This window comes from Petaurus breviceps, unplaced genomic scaffold (assembly GCF_028583685.1).
Source record: "Petaurus breviceps papuanus isolate PSGF00001 unplaced genomic scaffold, PetGlider_PUasm1.0 90847, whole genome shotgun sequence".
In the NCBI taxonomy this organism is placed as follows: Eukaryota; Metazoa; Chordata; class Mammalia; order Diprotodontia; family Petauridae; genus Petaurus; species Petaurus breviceps.
The window spans coordinates 27,131,391-27,152,658 of record NW_027187360.1 but is presented as its reverse complement, the minus strand read 5'-3'; the positions used below and the strand labels follow the sequence as shown (position 1 = coordinate 27,152,658).

The 21,268-nt window shown below is 40.2% G+C and overlaps 1 protein-coding gene across 1 annotated transcript; it reads left to right on the top strand.

Annotated features, from left to right (window-relative positions):
* Window positions 1-12,321: 12,321 nt before the first annotated feature.
* ZMYND19 (zinc finger MYND-type containing 19) lies at window positions 12,322-21,268 on the top strand. The gene is made up of 6 exons (XM_069072734.1): window positions 12,322-12,499; window positions 14,329-14,388; window positions 14,865-14,971; window positions 16,863-17,003; window positions 20,077-20,257; window positions 20,604-21,268. The coding sequence occupies exons 1-6, from the start codon at window positions 12,449-12,451 to the stop codon at window positions 20,745-20,747; spliced, it is 684 nt and encodes a 227-aa protein (XP_068928835.1). The 5' UTR covers window positions 12,322-12,448; the 3' UTR covers window positions 20,748-21,268.

Sequence of the window (21,268 nt, the reverse complement as noted above, 5' to 3'; positions counted from 1 at the left end):
TGTCCCCAGGGTGCCTGATCACACAGGTTCTTGGATCTGCTTTGTTAAAGGAAAGCAACTCAAAATGGGTTAACAAGCTTACTTTAATCAGTCAGACATATATTGTTTACCTTGTTCAGGGGAAAAGGTCAGCACCCCGAACTTCAAAGTATACAGGCAGAATTATCAAGACAGAAACAGATCAAGTAGACAGATTTCCAAACTGTCCAACCATTACATCCATACCCAGTCAACATCTGGGTTTCCACATCTGGGTTTTTCAAAGCTGGGGGGGGGGGCCTGGACAACGGCTTCCCAGAATACAGATCAAATCACAGAACACTTTTCAAAGTGAGCCCCAAAAACAAAGCCTCACATCAGGGCTTATATAGCCTTCTCCTGGCTCAGAGAATGTAACAACCTTATTGACCCACTGGCCAATCAAAAAGTATCTACTGAAAAACAAGCCTCCCATCCCAGGCTTCAGGTGCACTTTAGCCTAGGGGCAGGGAAGATCTTCCAGATTTGCATTCCCATTACAGATGCCAAAAAAATAAAATATTTTCATATACATAGCAGAACAGAGGAAAAGTAGAAAGAAGATTGTACAGAAAACCACAAATCTCCATTTCATACTGCTTTGTTTTTTAAAAAGTATATAATACCTTCCACACATTACTTTTAAAGCTGAAATGTTTATCTGCGCTTCCTTCTGAACTTCCTTCTATTCTCTCTGGTATATTAAAAAAAAATTTCAATTGCCCTCTTTTGGTTTTTGGCATCAGTATTGCTAATGACTATTCTCCTCTAACCCACAGACCACTCATTAAAAAACCAAGAGGAAAAAAAACAAACCATGCAAATAAGCATAATTTGGTGAGCAAAGGGATGGGAAAAAACATAAGAAAATAGGAGAGAGGGAAGTACACAATTAACTCTTTAATGATGAATCATTAAATCATAAAATGGAAGAAAGTGAATTAGAAAGAAGAATCCAATAATATGTTGTTTATGATGTTTATATCATGATATCTATCAAGGCAACAGCAAAAATAGACTTATTATAAGAGCTAAACAAGTTACAGGGGGACACGACAACTATAGTAGAGGATCTCAACGTATATCTTTCAGACCTAGATAAATATAACAGCAACAACAATAAAACAAGAAAGAAATTAAAGACCAAAATAGAATTTTAGAAAAGTTAGACATAATAAATCTCTGACTATTACTGAAAGTCAATATAGAAATGATTATACATGCTTCTTAGCAGAGCGTGGTATCTTTACAAAAATTTGCAGTATTACAGAGCATGAAACCACTTGCAGACATATGCAAAAAAATTAAACACACCATTTCTTGATTATAATACAATGAAATTATGTTCAATAAAGGGCAATTGAAAAAAATTATTAAAAATTCACTGGAGACTAAATAACAATCCTAAGGCATCATTGGGTCACAAATCATAGAAATAACAATAATTTCATTAAGAATAATGACAATATACTAATGTTTTTGAGATGCAGCCAAAGTAGTCCTTAGGAGAAAGTTTATATCTCTAAACACTTTTAAAAGAGAAAAAGAACAGGTCAATGAATTGAGTAGGCAACTAAAGAATTAAAAAAACTCAACAATTTTTTTTTTACAAAAGCACTTAAATGCCAAAATAGAAATCCTAAAAATAAAGCAGAGATTAACAAAATGAATACAAAAAGCATTGAACTAATAACAAAAAGGAGGAACTCCTTATACGTTAGCTCATCTGATTTTAAAAGAAAGAGGGAAACCAATTTTCTAGCATCAAAAATGAAAAATTAAAATTCGTAATAAAAGAAGAAATACAGAAAATAATTTGGAATTATTTTTGTCTACTAGGCAAAAACATTGATAATGTAAATGAAATGAATAAGTACTTATAAAAAGAGAAAACATCCAGATTAACAGAATAAGAAAAAGAGAATTTAAATAATTCAATCTCAGAGAAAGAAATTAAGTGCACCTTGAATAAACTCCCAAAGGAAAAAAAAATAGCATGGGACCAGATGGATTTATAAGTAAATTCTAATAACCCTTCAAAGAACAATTAATTCAAATATTACACAAACTGTAAAAAAAAAGAAAGAAAAGAAAAAGAATTTCTACCAAGTTCCTTGTATAAAACAAACATGATTTTAATACCTAAACTATGTAGGATGAGCCAAAACAGAAAGAATAGACTAATATCTCGAATTGATATTGATGCATACTTTTAAAATAAAATATTAGCAATGAGGCTACAGCAAAACATGATGATTATATACTATGACCAGTTTGTATGATGCCAGGGATGAAAAGTTAGTTACATATTAGGAAAACTATAAGCATAATGGACTGTATTAATAACAAAAGCAATTAAAATAATATGATTATATTAATAGATACTGAAAAACTGTAAATAAACATGAAAATATTCTCTAAATCACTAATTAGAGGCATGCTAATTACACCAACTCAGTTTCTAATTCATATTCATCAGATTGGCAAAGGTAACAGAAAGGGAAAATGAAAAATACTAGAGAGTCTCAGGGAAAACAAGTGAATTAGTGAGTGCAAAGGTAGTTGAGCTATGAATTAGACCAGCCATCGTGGAAAGCAATTTGGAACTATGCCTAAAAAGTCATTAAATTGTACATGCCTGTGGCCACTACAAGGCGTATTTTATTTCCCACCCAGCTGCTTTCCTAGACCTCCTCATCTCCAGAAATTCATCAGTCTCCAACATGAAATCAACTTTAAAACTCACACCTCTTTAGCAATCTGGTTCCTGCAGCCCCTCCCTCGCTCTGATTGGGGAGGGCAGAGGGTGAACATTGGAAAGTGCCTCCTGTATCTTCCATCATTTAAGGAGGGCATTCAGGAAATTCTCCTCTTTATTTCTCACCAGATTACTTTCCTAGACTTCCTCATCTCCAGAAACTCATTATCTGTAAGATCAATTAACCGCAAAACTCATACCTCTTTAGATCTTTTCCCCATTTGGTCTATAGGATATCATGCCCCTAAACCCTCATATCAGGGAGCCTCCCTTCTCCCCTCCCCCTTCAGCTTCTTTTTGTGTTATCTTAACCCCCATTAAATTGGTAGTATCATACCTTTTTTTGTATCCTCAGCACTTAGCAAGGTGCCTAGCACATAGTAGGTCATTAATACATGTTTATTGACTCTGACTATACTCCCAAAGAGAGTAGAGTAAGTGGAAAAGGAGGCATGTGTACAAAAATATTTAAACCAGTCCTTTTTGTAGTGGCAAAGAAAAGGAGGCTAATCCCATTAATTGGGGACTGACAGAACAAATTATGATGTTTGACTGTTATTGTTCAGTTGTGTCTGACTCTTCAGGATCCTGTTTGGGGTTTTCTTGGCAAAGATACTGGAGTGGTTTGCTATTTCCTTCTCCATCTCATTTTACAGATGTGGAAATAGACAAAGAGACTTGCTTAGGGCCACACAGCTAGTGTCTGAGGCAGAATTTGAACTTAGGGTCTCGTTGACTATAAGTCCAGTGCCCTATCCACTGTGTGCCACCTAGCTGCCCCACCTTTTTGTAGTGGGAGAGGAATGGAAACTAATTCCACCAACTAGGGAATGACTGAACAAATGCTGTATGGGGGTAGCCAGGTAGCACAGCGAGTAAGAGCACCAGCCCCAGTGTCGGGATGACTTGGGGATCGAATCTGGGCTCAGACACTTAGCACCACACCCAGAAATAACTGGCCGTGTAACCTTGAGCAAGTTACTTAACCCCAATTGCTTAAAAAACAAAATTATGGTGTATGAGTGTAATGGAATGTTAATGTGCCATAAGATGTGATGAAAGGCTTGGGTTTAGATACAGTTGGGAAGATTTATATGATCTGAGGCAAAGTGTAACTAACAGAACCAGAAAATTTTATATAATAACATTATAAGCCTATACTACTTTGAAAAACTTAAGATCTTTGATTCATTCAATGATTAACTATGATTCCAGAAGACTGATGATCTTTGTTGCCCACTTCTTGGCAACGAGGGGATGTATTAATGATTCAGAATGACACATTTTTGAACATGAACAATATAAGAATTTGTTTTGCTTGATTTAGAGTACTTTTTTTTTTTAAATCAAAGGTTTGTTTTTCCTTTTCTTTTTCTTTTAAATTGGGAGGTGGTGGGTGGGAAAGAAAATAAATGCTTGTTAAATGAAAAATGAAATTTTTAAAAACCCACAAAAGATGAGGACTGAAAAAAAGACTACTGGATTTGGTGCTTAGGAGATCACTGGTTACCTCTTAGAAAGCAGTTTAAGTAGAGTGGTGTGGCTGAAGCCATATGTAATGGGAATGTACATTTTTAAGATCTTTCCTGCCCCTAGGCTAAAGTGCACCTGGAGCCTGGGGTGGGAGGCTTGTTTTTCAGTAGATACTTTTTGATTGGCCAGTGGGTCCTGAAGGTTGTTACATTCTCTGAGCCAGGAGAAGGCTATATAAGCCCTGATGTGTAGCTTTGTTTTGGGGCTCACTTTGAGAAGTGTTCTGTGATTTGATCTGGATTCTGGGAAGCCGTTGTTGAGAGCCCCCCAGCTTTGAAAACCCAGATGTTGATTTGGTATGTATGTAATGGTTGGACAGTTTGGAAACTGTCTACTTGATCTGTTTCTCTGTCTTGATAATTCTGTCTGAATACTCTGAAGTTCGGGGTACTGACCTTTTTCCCCTGAACTAAGTAAATGATACATATTTGACTGATTAAAGTAAACTTGTTAACCCATTTTGAGTTGCTTTCCTATATCAAAGCAGATCCAAGAACCTGTGTTTGCAGCTACACTGGGGATGCTTGGGGTGCTTGCTACTACACCATATTGTAAGGATCTGAAAAAAAACAGTGGGTAGTGGGAAAATGGAGGCAGCAAGTGTACATGAAAAGGGGAAGAAGAAATAAGCATTTATATAGCACCTACTAAGTGCTAGACACTATGCTAGGTGCTTTGCAAATATTATTTTATTTGATCTTCACAACAACCCTGCAAGGCAGGTGCTGTTATTATCCCATTTTACAGTCAAGTAAACTAAGACAAATAGAAGTTAAATGACTTGCCCAGGGTCACGTACCTAGTAAGTATCTGAGGCTGGATTTGAACTCAGTCTTCCTGACATCAGTCCTGGCACTCTATACACCTAGAAGCAGCTACCTAGTTTCCTTTAAATGACTTTTTATGTGCATTTTGTTTTTCTTATCTCTCTCTCTCTCTTTCTCTCTCTCTCTCTCTCTCTCTCTCTCTCTCTCTCTCTCTCTCTCTCTCTCTCTCTCTCTAAACTCTATCATTACCCATTATCATGAACCCACTCCCCAAAAGAGAACCTCCATTGTACATGAATTTTTCAAGAAACTTAACAGAAAAGAACAGGATAGTTGGATGAGCTAGAAGGGTCAAGAGAGATTTTTTTTTTTTTTTAGAATTGGGGAAACCTGAACATCTTTGTGAGAAGATAGAAAAAAGACAGTGGAGAAACAGACAGATTTCTAACACAGAAGGGATGACTGATTATTTGAGTAAGATCCTGGGAGAGAGGAGAGAGTATCAAATAGAAAATAGTATCTAGACAGAGGATGAGTTAGGTGATGCAGTGCATAGAGTGCCAGGCCTGTAGTCAAATTCCTTAGTTCAAATTCAGCCTCAGACACTTACTAGTTGTGTGATCCTGGGCAAGTCACTTAACTCTGTTTGCTTCAGTTTCCTCATCTGTCAAATGAACTGGAGAAGGAAATGGCAAACCACTAGAGGATCTTTGTTAAGAAAACCCCAAATGGGGTCAGAGTCAGACCTGACTGAAAAATGACTGAATGAGAATTGTTTGAGATAGGAAGGAAGAACCAGAATGTGATGCTACTGAGACATTTTGGAATGTAAAAGAGGTTAGCCAAACTGGATGGCCTTGGTGGTCTCGGTGAAGTAGGGTGCAAGGTCATGTGGTGGGACTATTAAAGATTAAGGATGGGAGAAGAGAGCAGGGAAAAGGGTGAAGTAAAGACTTAGAAGTCCTTGAGTGCAGTAAGAAAAAGGAGTCAGGGGATCATACATGCTTGGAAAGGGCCCTTAAAAAATCTTCTAGTCCAGCGCCTTCAGCTGATAAGGAAACTATCAAGTTATGCAAGCTTATACAAGGTAAGTAGCTGGTAAGGAGCAGAACCAAAATTTAAGTTGGCTGATTCAAAATCAAGGGCTTTGTAACTTTGCAACTTTCACATGGTACATGCTTAGTAAACTTTTGTGAATGTGTGATACTTGTAGAGATTCTGCAGTATAAACTCCAAATAAGCTTAAGAAATGCCTCCCGAAAGCTTACAGGAAGACAGTGTCATTATATTAATTATCCACTGACGGAGTATATAATAAGTAGGTGGTCTGTCTGGGTGGCCCCTTACTTGAGTCACCAGTCCAGGGGGCTCAGTTTCTGTCTGGGGCATTCATAGGATAACTTTCCAGGTCTCATTCTGCATGTTTTTACCTGTACTGCACGCTGGCAAGCCCAGTGTCATGTGGTTTGGTTCAGTTCCCTCTGATTAGAAGCAGCATTCATCTAGGAATGAAATTGAATATTATTTAAAATAATATATTTAATGTAAAATTTAAATGTGCAATGTTAATAATATATAAGGAAATATAAATTATATGTAATATAAATACAAATATAAAATCTATAGTTTAAGCTCATGAGTTTCTGTTTTGTGCACTTCTCTCTGTTTCTCATTTCAAGGACCACCTCCTTGTCAACACACACACACACACACACACAGATTAAATAGTGATGTACTGTGATCACAAAGTTTCTTGTAAATAATGTGAATCCAAAAGAAATAGACCAACCACTCCTTTATGGAGATAGCTACTTTCAAACATCTCCTAAACCTCCTCCTGTTTGCTTTATAGAATCTTAGGGTGTGGTAGAGGGAGTTCTTGTATCTTCTGAAAAAATAGTGGAAAGGGTTGATTGTATCCCATCTCAGGATCACAGATTATCAAAAAGGGAAATCAGGGGGAAATCATAAGGGAAATCAATCTTGCTCTCCCTCCTCCTCCCTCATCAATCACTTAGCTCACTGGCCCTATGAGAGTCAGAATAGCTGGAGGTTCAGTAACTTTGGATCTTCTCTCTTCCTCCTCTTCCTGCTCGTCCTTTCTTTCAGCTCCATCCCTTCTCTAAGATCTGGATGTCTCTCACTGGCCTAGTGTTTGGTAGTCTCATTCACCCCCACCTTGTATCTCTGACCACAGCAATAGCAGCTTTGGGAGTACCAGCAATTGCAGCCTCAGCTGCCTCATCTGCCTAGAAATTCACATCCAGGGTCAGTAACAGGAAGGATGTAGCATCAGTACAGCTAGTATTCTCCCTCCTCCTATCACACGGCATCTTGCCACAGAAACATATTGCTGGACATTTTCTGCTATTTACTCTCTACCCTGGAAAGGAGCAGAGTAATCACACTTCTGGGGTGGTGTCTCACAAACTGGGTTGAGTTTTCTGTAAAAACCTTCAGAGCACTTGGGTTCCCAAGGAGATTAAAAGGTGATACAGAAATGCTGGCTGCAAATGAATATAGTGAAGGCTCTATTTTGCATATGTATACCATATCTCCCTAAGCAGTTTGTGATTCCTTGAAAATAAAAACCATATCTTCTTCCTTGTATCATTACCCCATATCTCCTCCTTTCCCCACTCCCCACCCCGGGGTCTGAACACAGGGCTGCCTAAAAATTCTTGTAAGACTGAATGAAGAACAACAGGACGGATCTGGATCTCTTAGGGTGATGGGACATTGCTTTGTTTATGTCTGTTCAGAGAGAAACATCAAGGGGCCAGTTGCTTGGTGTTCAAATTCTCAAGTGTTTCAGGGAGAGAAGGAAGCATACAACTTTGGATCCTTGAAATTAGTGCTAGACAAAAAGTGTTGGTTCCTTAAAGGCTCTGACTTGAGGGAATTTCCATTTGGATTTGTACTACTCAGAAAAGATATGGAGTTCAGAACTGCAGAGGTCAGGCAGAAATGAGCACAGAATATAGGAAACATCCATAAATTAACTATGTAAAGCAGAGTTAGAATGTAATGGATTATATGACACCCAGAATCAGTAGGATTTTTAAAAATAGATTTTTATTAATATCTTTTTTTTAAATTCACCTTAGGTTTCCCACTTCCAGAGAGCTAGCCCTTGTAACAAAGAATCTTAAAAAGAAAGAAAAAAAGGAAAAGAAGGGGGTGGCTAGGTGGTGCAGTGAATAGAGCACCAGCCCTGGAGTCAGGAGGACCTGAGTTCAAATTCGGCCTTAGACATGTAACACAAAAAAAACTAGCCATGTGACCTTGGGCAAGTCACTTAACCCCAATTGCCCTCCAAAAAGCAAAAAAAAAAAAAAGGAAAAGAAAAATTCATTTAAACTGATCAATAAATAGGAAAATTCAGATTATATGCAATGTTTCATACTCATAGTCTTCCCCTACATACATATATGTGCATGCATGCACACATGGAGAAGGTGTTTTCTCATAACTCTTCTTTGGTCCCAAGCTTGTTCCTTTTAATTTCACAACATTCATTTCTCATTATTTTGTGGTGGTTGTTCTTTTCATTTACATGGTGGTAGTCATTACTTTTATTGTTTTCTGGGATCTGCTTATATCACTTTTTATCAATTGATGAAAGTCTTTCCATACTTCTCTGTATTCATTGTGCTCATTTCTCACAGCACAGTAATATTCCATTACATTGAAGGTCCAAAGATCATCTATTTTCTGACTTGGCCCCCTTTATTCTTACAAGGAATTCTAGTGATAACATTAAGAACATTAAGGAGTGTGTGGGGAAGGCAAAGATCTTTGCGGGAAGCCAAGGGAAGTTCTTTCTTCCTTTCTGGACTTATATTCAGGCCCCAAAGCTGAGTTGGATGCCTGGTGAGAAGGATGTTATTTTTGTGTAGGGAAAGGAGGTTAAAGGTCATGGTTGTTTCGGATCCTGATTTCCTGTAGTATCACAAGGAGGCAGAGCCATAAGTAGGGATAACTAAAGCATTGTCCAAGGAGTCAGATTTAGAGGACCTCAAGTTTAGTGGGCACTGCCAGAATTTAGAATACCTTAGCAGCTAGAAACAACAGAACTTAGCACATAGTTAGCAAGATTTAAAATTGAAAGTTAGCAGATGCCAGGTTTTGATGAACTCCTTACCATCCAGCTCCCTAACAACTGAAGGCAACCTTTGTGCTGTAGGCCCCAGATACACAAACACATATATTAGGGTACATAGGATATTCATGGCACATAGTTAATACTTACATAATTAAACAATATAAGAATCCAGAATTTAATCTGTATTCCTATGGATTACCCACTAATACTAATTACCTACTAATACCCACTCTACCCATGCTTCTATAAGTTACTGTAGCCAAACAAAACAAAATACCCCCTCCTCCCCATTATCTAGTTGCCATATTTCTCCAAACTTAGCTAGGAGGATCCTTTGCCGGTTGACACATAGACTCACAGGCCATTACCTGGTTCTTATCTAAGCTCCAGATTGTCAGGACCTTCCAGAGTTTGCATTGCCCTGATAAAATAGCCTTTGGGAACCCAAGGTCAATTCCATACCACAATGAAGCCAGCTGTAGTGGAAAGAATGGTGAACTTGGAATTAGGTGTGATCTGGGTTAAAATTGCACCTCTGATGCTATTTACTAAGTTGGATGACCCTGGACAAGCTTAATAAGCTCTTTGAGCTTCAGTTCTTGTGAAGATCAAATGAGATTTGCAAACATTAAAGTGCTGTATAGATGACAGCTCTTATAAATATGTTTGGTAAAGGAAACTTGGTGGCTTAGGGGAGGTCTCCTACCATTGCCTTAGAGAAGCTGGTCTACTTTTTCTCACATTGTCTACTATAAGAATTGTCTTGGATAACTCTTAAATTGTGACTTCCTTTTCTCTGACCACATCATCTGTTGTGATTGGTTTGAAATGTTTTTTGCCATGGGGATGTGATAAGAAAGGATGTGTAAGATCCCTTTTGCAGGCTAGAAATGTATGAAGCTGCAATTGTCGACATAAACCCCAAATACCTACCCAGTCAGGAGCTGGCTGAAGAAAGAAAACCTAAGCAGAATCAGGCTTGAGTAACAACCAAAGTATCAATCAAAAGAAAGTGAGAAAATTAAACTATTCTGAATAAAATATTGCAAATCAGAATCTTGTGTTTATTGCTTCTGGACATGTTATTGTAAAGGAAGATTTAAAACATTACATAAATGTTAGATATTATTATCCTAGGGACCAGAGTGATGTCAGATTTTCCACAGAATAGTATATTCTCACTCATGAAGTACTGCGGCCAGCGCAGTTGGTGGGCTAGTGAGTGGTGAGAATAATGAGATGGGGGTGTAATCAATAGTCTGTTTATTACAGGACCATTTCATACAGAGCCAAAGATGCAAGGGGCTCACAGAGTTTATATGCCCCCCCCCAACAGAATGTAGACACCCCAAAAGAATGCAAACAATGTACAAAGGCCCTCCCTTTAGGTGACCCAAAGGAATGCAGACAATTTACAAGGAAACTCCCTTAATCTTGTTTACTATTTACCTTGGCTTAAGGTTATTTATTTATTAGGGTCATATCCTAGGACCATATGCGAAGGCATAAACAAAAGAAAGATTAGACACCTTCTTGCTTATCTGCCCTGTAACCTTGAAGGTAACTGTATAGGGCAGGGGAATATTCCTTTAGCGAGGTCAAGGGACCCCAAAAGTTCTCTACATCCAAACAAGTTTATACAGCCTCCTGTTTATCTGCCCTGTAACCTTTCAGGTAATAATATAGGGGAGGGGAACATTTCATTAGCAGAGCCAGGGTACTCCTGAAAGTTCTCTACAATGAAGCAACATTTTTAGCAGCTGCTGTGATTCTAACAGGGGAGAAACCTGTTGTGCACATAGAAGGGTAAGAGGCAGCTTATGCATATAACACCAGGCCTAGAATCAGAAAGACCTGAGTTCAAATTCAGCCTTAGTCACTTAACCTCTGTCTGCCTCAGTTTTCTCATCTGTCAAATGGGGATAAAAATAGTACCTACTCCCCAGGGTTGTTGTGCAGATCAAATGAGATAGTAACTGTAAAATGTTTAGCCTGGCACACGGTAAACATTATATAAACGTCAATTATTAGAAACTACTAAATGCAAGGATACAATTGGCTTTAATTTAGTTTCAGTGTTCTGACAAACTAATATTATTACCCAATGAAGGGAAATATTTTTCAGCTTAAAGTCCCCTGGAAGGGGGGGGGGGTGTTAGAAAAAGGAAGAATTAAGGGCTCGACCAGGAAAGGAAAGCATGAGGACTTGGGGCAGCCCGGAGGTGGGATCATTGCTTTGGGGGGACGGGAGGGTTAAGAGGTGAAGTGGTATAGAGAGAACAAAAAAGGATGCAGGGATAGCGAGACCTCGGTTGGGGGTGGGGGGATTGGCGGGGAATGGAAGAAGCAGACGACACCCAGAGATACAGAGAATCCTCAGGCCTTATTCATGGCCGCCTGGGCTGTAGGAGAACCCTGGGTGCAGGAGTGGGAGGAAGGGTGAAGGGAGAAGCGGAAAGGCTCCCCATGTGCTGCCAGGAGACCCAGTTTACAGCCTCAGAATCTCTAAGATTTGGACAAATCGCGTTCCCCCTTCTGGACTAGTTTCTCCACCTGTAAAGTGATGGGGGTGGACTTGAGGACCTTTAACTTCCACGATGCTCTGAGATGTGTAACTAAGACCCTCATGGACAGACAGAACTTGGTAGGCGTGTGTGCTGCCAAAGCGACCACACGGATTGGCCTCTAGCCTCAATGTCTCCGGGACTCTGCGGCCCCTTTAAGGGCACCCTCACTGCTCCGCCCCATTCCACCCCTATGGAGATTCTCGGCTGGGTTCGAAGCACAAAGCTTCCCGCGAAAACTACGTCAGAACGGAGCGCGCGCGCGGGAAGCTCCTCCCCTTCCACTCCCTTCTCCCCTGTCCCTTTCCTTTAGTCCTCGCAGACTTCTGTCTCCCCTCCTCCTTTCCCCTCCCCCCCAATAGACCGGCGCACTCTCCATATTCCTATTGGTCCGTAGAGTCCGGCGCGCGGCGCGGCTCTTGATTGGTCCGAGTAGTGAGGGCTGAGGGGGGTGTGTCCGGCGCGGCGCGGCGCGCGGCGCGGCCCCGCCCCTCCTCTGGCTGTGTGCGCGAGGCGGCTGTGGTGGCGGCGGCGGCGCGTGGCAGGCCCCGGCCGGCAGGCGGGAGGAAGCGGTGGCGGCGGCGGCGGCGGCGGCGGCGGCCAGGGCCTTAGCCTCGGCCTCGGCCCCGGCCCCGGCCTGAGGGAGGGAGGGAGGAAGGGAAGGATCGCGGGTGGCGGCGGCTAGGATCGGGAGGCCCTGGCCATGACCGACTTCAAGCTGGGCATCGTGCGGCTCGGCCGAGTGGCCGGGAAGGTGAGCGGCCCGGGGGAGGCAGGGCGAACGGAGCGGGCGGAGGCCGCAGTCGCCATGAGGCCCCGCAGAAGGACGGAGGCTTCTCACGGGCGTCCACGAGCGGGGGGGAGCCCAGCAGCCGAGGCCGGGCTCGGGAGCTCCGAGACTGCTGATCCCCGCGGGGCCCGCCCACCCACGGCCCGGGAGTGGCCGCCGCCAGGGTGCCCTCCCTCCCCCCGTATGGAGCCGGTGCTCTGTCCTGGGCAGGCCTCATCCCCCCGACATTTCAGCGAGGCCCCAGGGCGGCGGGGACGCCCCCCCACCCCCGGCCACCCGACCCTGGCAGCCCGAGTCCTCCAGCCTCACCGGGGTGTCAGGTGTCAGGCTGTCTGCTCCACTCCCCCCACCCCTGGACACTCCGGCTATTGGCGTGTGCGCTGAGGTCTGTGGTCCAGCCAAGGGCCAGTCGGGGCGGCTGAAGTTTTGAAGAACGTTCAGGATCTCAGGATCCATGAGATACAGGAGCATAAGTCTGGAGAGATGTTGAGGTTTAGGTGTGAAGAGCCTAGAGCAACTCATGAGGTCTAACCGATGTCTAGGGGGGGCACCAAGGTCTCGTGCTGCTTGCTTCTTGGTATAGGTGAAATCTAACTCAAGAGATCCAAAAGCTTCTGTGGGTCCCTGGCTTGCACAAGCCTTCCTTGAAGGCTTTTTTTTGGGGTTTGTTTAAAAAAAAGGGAAAAAGCTGTTGTGTGCTAGGTTCCAGGGTTTCAGTCTTGTTCTTTAGAATGATCTCTGTGTCTTCTCACCGTCTGAGCGAAGCCCATTAGTAAAATAAATGCATTTTTTTCTACCCATGTTGAGGTCACTGGATTAAACTAAGGAGTTTGCTCAGGGAAGGCAGTGAGCAACTAGTTACACTGTTGTGTCACACTGGCCTAGAACAGTAGGGGGAGCCTGGGGAATTAGTGCCATAGAGCAGCACCTGAGCCAGTTGTAGGTGGCACTTTACCGTCATCATCTTCTTAATAGCTAGCATTTATGTAGTATATGCTTTGGCGTTTGTAAAATGTAATGTAAAACTATGCCTCTCTTCACCTCTTACTTATTCTTCTTGCTTTTTTCCTTACTTTCTTCACCTGCTTTCTCACTCTGTTTTGTTCCTCTTCCTTTTATGTACTTTGTGGGTTAAACTACCAATAGTACCTGTGAACATTTTTGCTCCCTGGTGCCACCAGCAAGTTAGAAGTTGCTGACTGCCTGGTCTGGTGAAAAAGTCTGGTCCAGGAAAGCCTTGCTGCTGGTCTCCAAGTTGGTTGCCTTGCAACTAGCTCTTGATAGATGAACCTATGAGAGAGGCAAGTGGAGTAGGGGACAGACAGGGTAAGCATCAGCAGCAATTGGGAGTAAAGCCATTTCATTTATATGAAGATTGGGGGTCTGTATGCATGAAGAAATTTAATGTGAAATTTATTTGCTTTGATAAATTTTTCTAGCTAAGTTAATCTTTTTCATGCAGAAGTGAAAGATTCTGATAGCTATCATTTTAAGACAAAATTTATATTTAGTCTGATGAAAGTGCTCATTTTTGGCCTGTACTGTGCAAAACATTTAGTATTGTAGTGAATTCCTTTACTTACTATTATTACCTATCCTTGTTGCTTTCCTTGTTATTTACTCATCTAATTGAGGGCAGGTGAGTCAAGGTGATTAAAATAACATTTAGTTACCATCTGACTTCAGAGTTTAAATGTGAGTCATAACTTCCTATTGCAATTATTTCACTGTTGGCCTTACCTACCTTTGCTGATGATAAGTGTAATTCTTTACAACATCTGGTTAATTTTCAGACAAAGTACACGCTGATAGATGAACAAGATATCCCACTGGTGGAGAGTTACTCTTTTGAGGTGAGAATGGCCTGTTCCTTGGGTTGGGTTGTGGTTGAACATAAAGGACTTGGAGAAATTACAAATACATTTTAATAGTCTTTCTTCCTCCTTGTTCTCTGGGAATGAGATTCCTCTAGATGAATAATGCTAGTTCTGAAACACCTTAAGACCAGATAGGACTAAATCAGCTAATTTTCATCAGTTCTGACAATTCCTGACAATTAGAACTATACTATATCCTATATTCAAATTAGAATGTATCAGAAACTTTGGCTTCTTCTTTCATGACCATGTTTTTAGAAGCAGATGACTTGGGTCCAGTGTTTGTTATCTCCTGTACCACCGACATCCAGGAGGGCCAGATGGTTTTGTTCCCAAAATACTAGGGATTAAGCTAACATTTTCAATGGTTTTATTTCTTTTTTCCCCCAGTTTGATTTTGAAGTGTTGTTGCAAGATGGATAATTTTAAGTATTTTCCTTATCCTATTTCAGGCACGAATGGAAGTAGATGCTGATGGAAATGGTGCTAAAATTTTTGCTTATGCTTTTGACAAAAACAGAGGACGGGGATCTGGACGTTTACTTCATGAGTTGTTGTGGTGGGTATTGTGATCAATATTGATCAATATTTCTGCCTTTTATTTCGGGTATGTCTAGCAGTTTGTAGAGTCTACCACTTATCCATCCAGTCCTCTTAGTCTCTCTGAATAAGACTTGTGTGATCTCTGATATACTGGGTGGGGTGTCTGAGAGTAGTTTTAAGAACACCAGACTGCACTGTGCCTTAGACCCATGGTGGGGGGAGGGGGAGGAAGGGTGATGAGTGCTGCTTTCCCTTTTGAACTTTATGTTCTTCTGCCCAAACTATGTATGTAATAGAGAATAGTACGGATTACAGAAATTTCCAAAGACAAGGTGAACATGCTACATTGGGTCTCAAGACACTATCAGGTTTTTCTCATGAAAGTAACCAGTGCAGGTGGATCTGGAGTTATACTTTGGTTGCTTCACTTTTTCCTTTCTGATCCTGTGGGTAGGAACCAAGTGTCTTATCAGGTGGTCACTGTTTGTTTTCCTATTGGAAAACTAGATTTGTGGGAGAAGTCTTTAACATTGTTCATTTAAACCAGGGCTAGTTATTTCTCATCCTCCCTTTTTTCAGCTTCCTTATAAAATTGGTGTCTGATTGCCAAGATGACATTTCTTTCCAGCTTGGGCTACTGTGTAACAAACTTGAAATGGTATTCCGTGGGAACATTCTGGCTAGCCAGGCCAGAAGGGAATATAAAAATCTTGGGTCTTAAATTTTTTAGAATAAATGTTTCTATTTCCTTTATTTTAGAAGTTTGCTTAAATCTCACTTTCCTTTTCTGGATGCATAGAATTATTCTTAGTCTAGATTTAAAATTTTTGGCTGAATTTCTTCTGTGTTTTAAAAAATATTTATCAAAATGTTAAAAACCTCTTTATACATAGACCCTACTTTTGTGTATTCAATCCCATATACTGATCAAATTGGGCTAATTCTCAGAAATGAATAATTAGCATACTTTGTAAAAGGACTATCAAACTTGTTCTAACTCACATCACTCCTATTAAATGCAGGTCACTTGAACTTGGTGGATCATGTGACATATACAAGGTCCATGGTTTCAAAATGAAAGAAATGTAACTTTTCTGGGTTGGGACATGGAGTATCTTGAAAATGACTAGTGGCAATTGTATTATATTCACAATTGAACGTGCTCCTGAGAACATAACCTTAGTAAATTGAGCAGATACAGAAAAGATGAAGTGGAATGTATGTATAGTCAATGATGTATCTAACATTTATTTATATTGTATTATGATGTCCCAAACATAGGCATATATATGTGCACACATGTATTTTATTATATGTTCATGTATATATCCATATCACTATACAATATGTATATGTGTGTATTTCATATATATGTATACACATATATGTGTGTGTTTATATAAAATATTTCATTTGATCTTCATGATAACCCTGTGAGATTGGTACTTAAAGGTATGACTTCCATTTTACATATAAGGAAACTGAGGTTAAGGTAAGTAAAGTGATTTTTCACTGGCCCATGGTTACTTAAGTAGGAGTAGCCATTTAAGCAAGGGGAAGCGAAAGTGCTAGGCTGAACCTAACAGCCTACAGGGAGAGAAGGACATTTACCTTGGAGTTCATTTTGGCTTTTGTGTCTGGACTGAGTGAGTTAAATGAGGTGACACTGAGCTTCTAAAGTTTCCTGTACCTTAGTTTCCTAGAGTTAAGTAGCATATAATTCCATTGCCTACAGACAAAAGGTTTTGTTCCTACAGAGCACAATGCTAGATGTATGCTATATTAGGTGCTTTGGGTTTTCTGTGTGTTATTCACATATACTTGAAAATGTCTTTGAATGATAGATTAATTTACTTTCTGTAAAAGTGCCAGCAATATTTTTAAAGAAACATTTGTCTGTGTCCCAGGGAACGACACAGGGGAGGCATTGCTCCAGGATTTCAGGTGGTACATCTTAATGCAGTAACAGTGGACAATCGGCTAGATAACCTGCAGTTAGTGCCCTGGGGTTGGAGACCCAAAGCAGAAGAAATCTCTAGTAAACAAAGGTATGTCTGAATTTATGCTGGTCATAATTGGTGTGGATCATGAAGGCTGATGAGATGGACCTTGCTGGGATAGTTTCTGAGGATAATCCAAATTCATTAATCACTAAATTAACTGTTAAACCAAATTATAGTTTTCTTTTTTTTTCTTCATGTGGATAAAACAAGAGATTGAATAGTGTCTCTTCTTTAGACAGGTGGGGTTATGGTGATTCTTAGCTTTTAGAGATATATTGAAGATCTTCCCTTTCAAACTTTAAAGTCTTTCACCCATCTGAGAAAAAGGGGGGAAAACCTGATTCAAACCAGGTCTGAGTAGAAGAGAATCATTGAAGTGGGTTTTAAATGTTTTTTCAGAACCAAAGTAATCTGGGACAGATTTCTGAGCCTAGTGTACATTTTCATTGGAAATACAAATTGCTTTTGTTAGTGTATGACTCTTCACTTGAATGCCTAGTAGAGGAAGCTATTTGGGATGGTGGAAGAACACTGGAACAGGAGTCTTCAGAAAACTGGGTTTGAATTCCAGTTCTGCTACTTACCATTCTCTGGCTCTTAATTTCCTTATTTGTAAAATTAGGAAGTTGGGCTGTTATCTTAGTAGGATTCCATTTGATTTGAAAATAAATCCATCATCCAATAAACATTTGTTAAGAGCTCATAGTGTGCCGGGCACTCTATTAAGTGCTAGGGATACAAATACAAAGAAATAATGCCTATTCTGAAAAAGCTTATATACTTTAAAAAAACTATTTTTTTAAATGTGCAGAAACTTTATTTTTTCAGTTCTACATTTTTTCCCACCTTCATCCTCTGCCCCACCCAATGAGAAGGCAAGAAAACTAAAACCTTTAAGAGATATATGTAATCATGTGAATCAAAATTTTGTATTAGCCAGGTTCTCCCCCAAGAAAAAAAAAGAGAAAGATGCTTCAGTCTGTACTCTTGAATCTGTTAGTTCTCTATCTGGAGGTGTAATAACATGTTTCATCATGAATCCTTTGGAATTGTGTTGGGTCATTGTGTTGATCCTAGTTACTGAGTCTTTCAAAACTGACTAACTTTACAATATTGTGTTAACTGTGTAAATTGTTTTACTGGTTCTGCTTATTTTATTTTGCATCACTTCATACAAGTCTTCCCAGGTTTTTCTGAAAGGATCCTTTTCATTATTTCTTATAGCACTATAGTATTATATCACATCAGTATACCATAACTTGTTCAGCCGTTCATTCCCCAGCTGATGGGTATCCTCTGTTTCCAGTTCTTTGCCACCACATAAAAAGCTACTGTAATTATTTTTGTATGTATACTTCCTTTTCCTCATTCTTGGATCTTTTCGGAGAAAAAGCCCTAGAAATATTATTGCTATGTCAAAGGGTATGTGTGCCTATTTCCCATATCCCTTCCAGCATTTGTCATTTTCCTTTTTTGTCATCTTAGCCAGACAGAAGGGTATGAGACAGGAGCTCAGAGTTGTTTTAATTTGCATTTTTCTAATTATTAGTGACTCAAAGCATTTTTAAAATATGGTTATTGATAGCTTTGGTTTATTCCTCGGAAAACAGCCTGTTCATATCCTTTGACCATTATTAATTGGGGTAAAAGCTTTTGTTCAATGGGAAGAGACAACACATACATAGTAAGTATATATAGAATAAATGTAAAAAGAATAGATATAAAGTAGCTAAATACAAGGTGGTTTGGGAGGATGGAGAAGAGACTAGCAGTTGGATTTGGAATTGCTTCATTGTAGTAAGTGGTGCTTAAGCTGTGTCTCTCAGGAAGAGGAGGAGTCTATGAGGCATGGTCGAGCAAGGACGGCATTTCAGGCATGAGGGAGAGGCCCAGAGGCAGGAGATACAGTTCCATGTTTGAGGAACAGAGAAGGCCAGGTAGGTTGGATCACCAAGTGAGCCAAAGAGAGTAGTATAACAGACTGGAAAGAAAGAAAATCAACAGAAGATCATATGGTTGGATCATATGGATGGTGTGACATGATCTCTAATGCCTTTTCTAGGCACATGATTCTATTACTTTATCCCCTATTTTCAACCTGAGAACACTGGACTTTGAACACTCATAGCAGAGTGGGCAGGCTGCTGAAGGACAGCTTCTAAGGAGGCCTGTCCTTGAGTAGGTGTAAGCCCCTGGGAGGAGAGGCATACGCAAAGCATTAAGTGTCCTGCCTGGCTATTCAGGGAATTATGATTTGTTTCCTCACCTGGTTCTTTGCCAGGTAAAGATACCAAGCAGATGAGAAGTCAGTGAGATTTAGGGGCTGAGGTCAGGGGAGCTCCCACTGCTAGTCTAAGCTTCATTCCGGAATGATTCATATTCTTGCTTAGGCCAGGATCTGCGGCCACTTACAATTTTTTCATACCTATTTTCATAAATTGTTAGTTCTTGGAGTATCTTCAGAAATAACTCCTTAGTAAAATTTACAGAACTTTTTCTACACATGGTAGGCAATACTTGATGGTTCTAGTGATGCTTAATACCATTTGATATTACTGAGCTTAGAACTATTTTGTTTGGGTCACTTCTATCTGGTGATTATAGTAACTGAGTCATGATCATTACAGTGTATAGCATTTCTAAGCAATCTAGAAAATGCTGAGTAGATAGAAACTGAAGACTGCCAACTACTGCCATTTAAGTCTAGGGATTTAAGGTAATTACCATTAAGACATGGAGGCCATAACCAGTTATGAACCCTGGGAGAATCTGGCCTTAGAAAAATGTTGCCTCTAGGAAAGACTAAGGGAACATCCACACTTGCAACTTGGGCCGTTGTCCCAACTTAATATGGGATGTTTTTTGAATTGGTATCTTATGAATGGTTTTCCTCACAATGCTTTGGGAATAAGAGCAGCTGATGAGAGTATTTTTTGGTTAAACTGACTTCTCAAAATATTGACTCAGTTGTTGGATACAATTAAGTTGGGTTTTTACTCTTACTGTTAGTTGCCAATGACTCTTTGTTTTATAGATTCTTTTCTCCATTTAGTCCCTTGTCTTTTACTGGTTATCTAGAGGCCAGTGCATGTCTTAACTTTTTGCTTCTCTATTTAAGGGAGCAGAGCCTGTACTGGCTGGCAATTCAACAGCTTCCTACTGATCCTATTGAAGAACAGTTCCCTGTCCTGAATGTTACTCGTTATTATAACGCTAATGGAGATGTGGTAGAAGAAGAAGAGAATTCCTGCACATACTATGAATGTCATTATCCCCCATGCACTATGATTGAAAAGCAGGTATGTGTAGTAGCATGTAGATTACAGCAATGAGAGCTTTGTTAGGTATACTTCCTAACTGCAAGTGTTTCTTTTTATTTTATTCCTTAACACCAGAAACCATTAAAAGATTCCTCTCCTTAATTTCTTTTATTTTAGATTTATTTTTGCTGCCTTATGCAGCTCTTAATTCTTTTTCTGACCTTCCCACTTTTTTCCCTTCTCCCAAGTTGAAATATAACATTTAATTGGGGCATGGTACACAGTTGCTCATGGATGGATGGATGGCTTCCTTTTAGAGCCTTTGCTCCACAAATGATTTCTGTTTATTGAGAATGAAATGATGGATTTTCCATGTTCTTTCTAGTTACGAGAATTCAACATCTGTGGCCGGTGTCAGGTGGCCAGGTACTGTGGTTCCCAGTGCCAGCAAAAGGACTGGCCTGCTCACAAGAAACACTGTCGGGAGAAGAAACGAACCTTCCAGCAAGAGCTTGAGCCAGAGCGATGACTGATCAGTGACATCTCAGCAGTCAGATTCCTGCTCTCATGGGCATCTGTGGACTCTTGTTTTTGCACAGTAATAACAGACTGGTTATTGAAGCCGGAAGCACTGAAGAACCTAATGATGCTTGCATAGAACAGCCACTGTATAGACCAAGCCACTTCAGGGGCTCTATGTAAGGGGGACATAGCTTCCCCTCCAGTGTTATTCTCAAGCAGAGACTACTGTGGAGGCTTCAGGCAGGAAGCCTCTCATTATTTATATGTTAATATGTTTGTAAACTCATGTACAGTTTTTTTGGTTAGAAATTACAAATAGAATCATTTACTGTAATCTTCAAATGAGAAACTGTTGGGCCACATGTCTAAAAACCGTCATGTAGCAAAAGCTCATCACCTAGATAGCTGGAAGCCACAGCAGCTGAGCCAAGGTCAGGGGGATGGGCTTCCAGCATCAGCAGTTACTTTGGAGAACAGTCTGCATGGAAGTAATATTTAAAAAAAAGCAAAGTAAAGGGTTGAAATGAT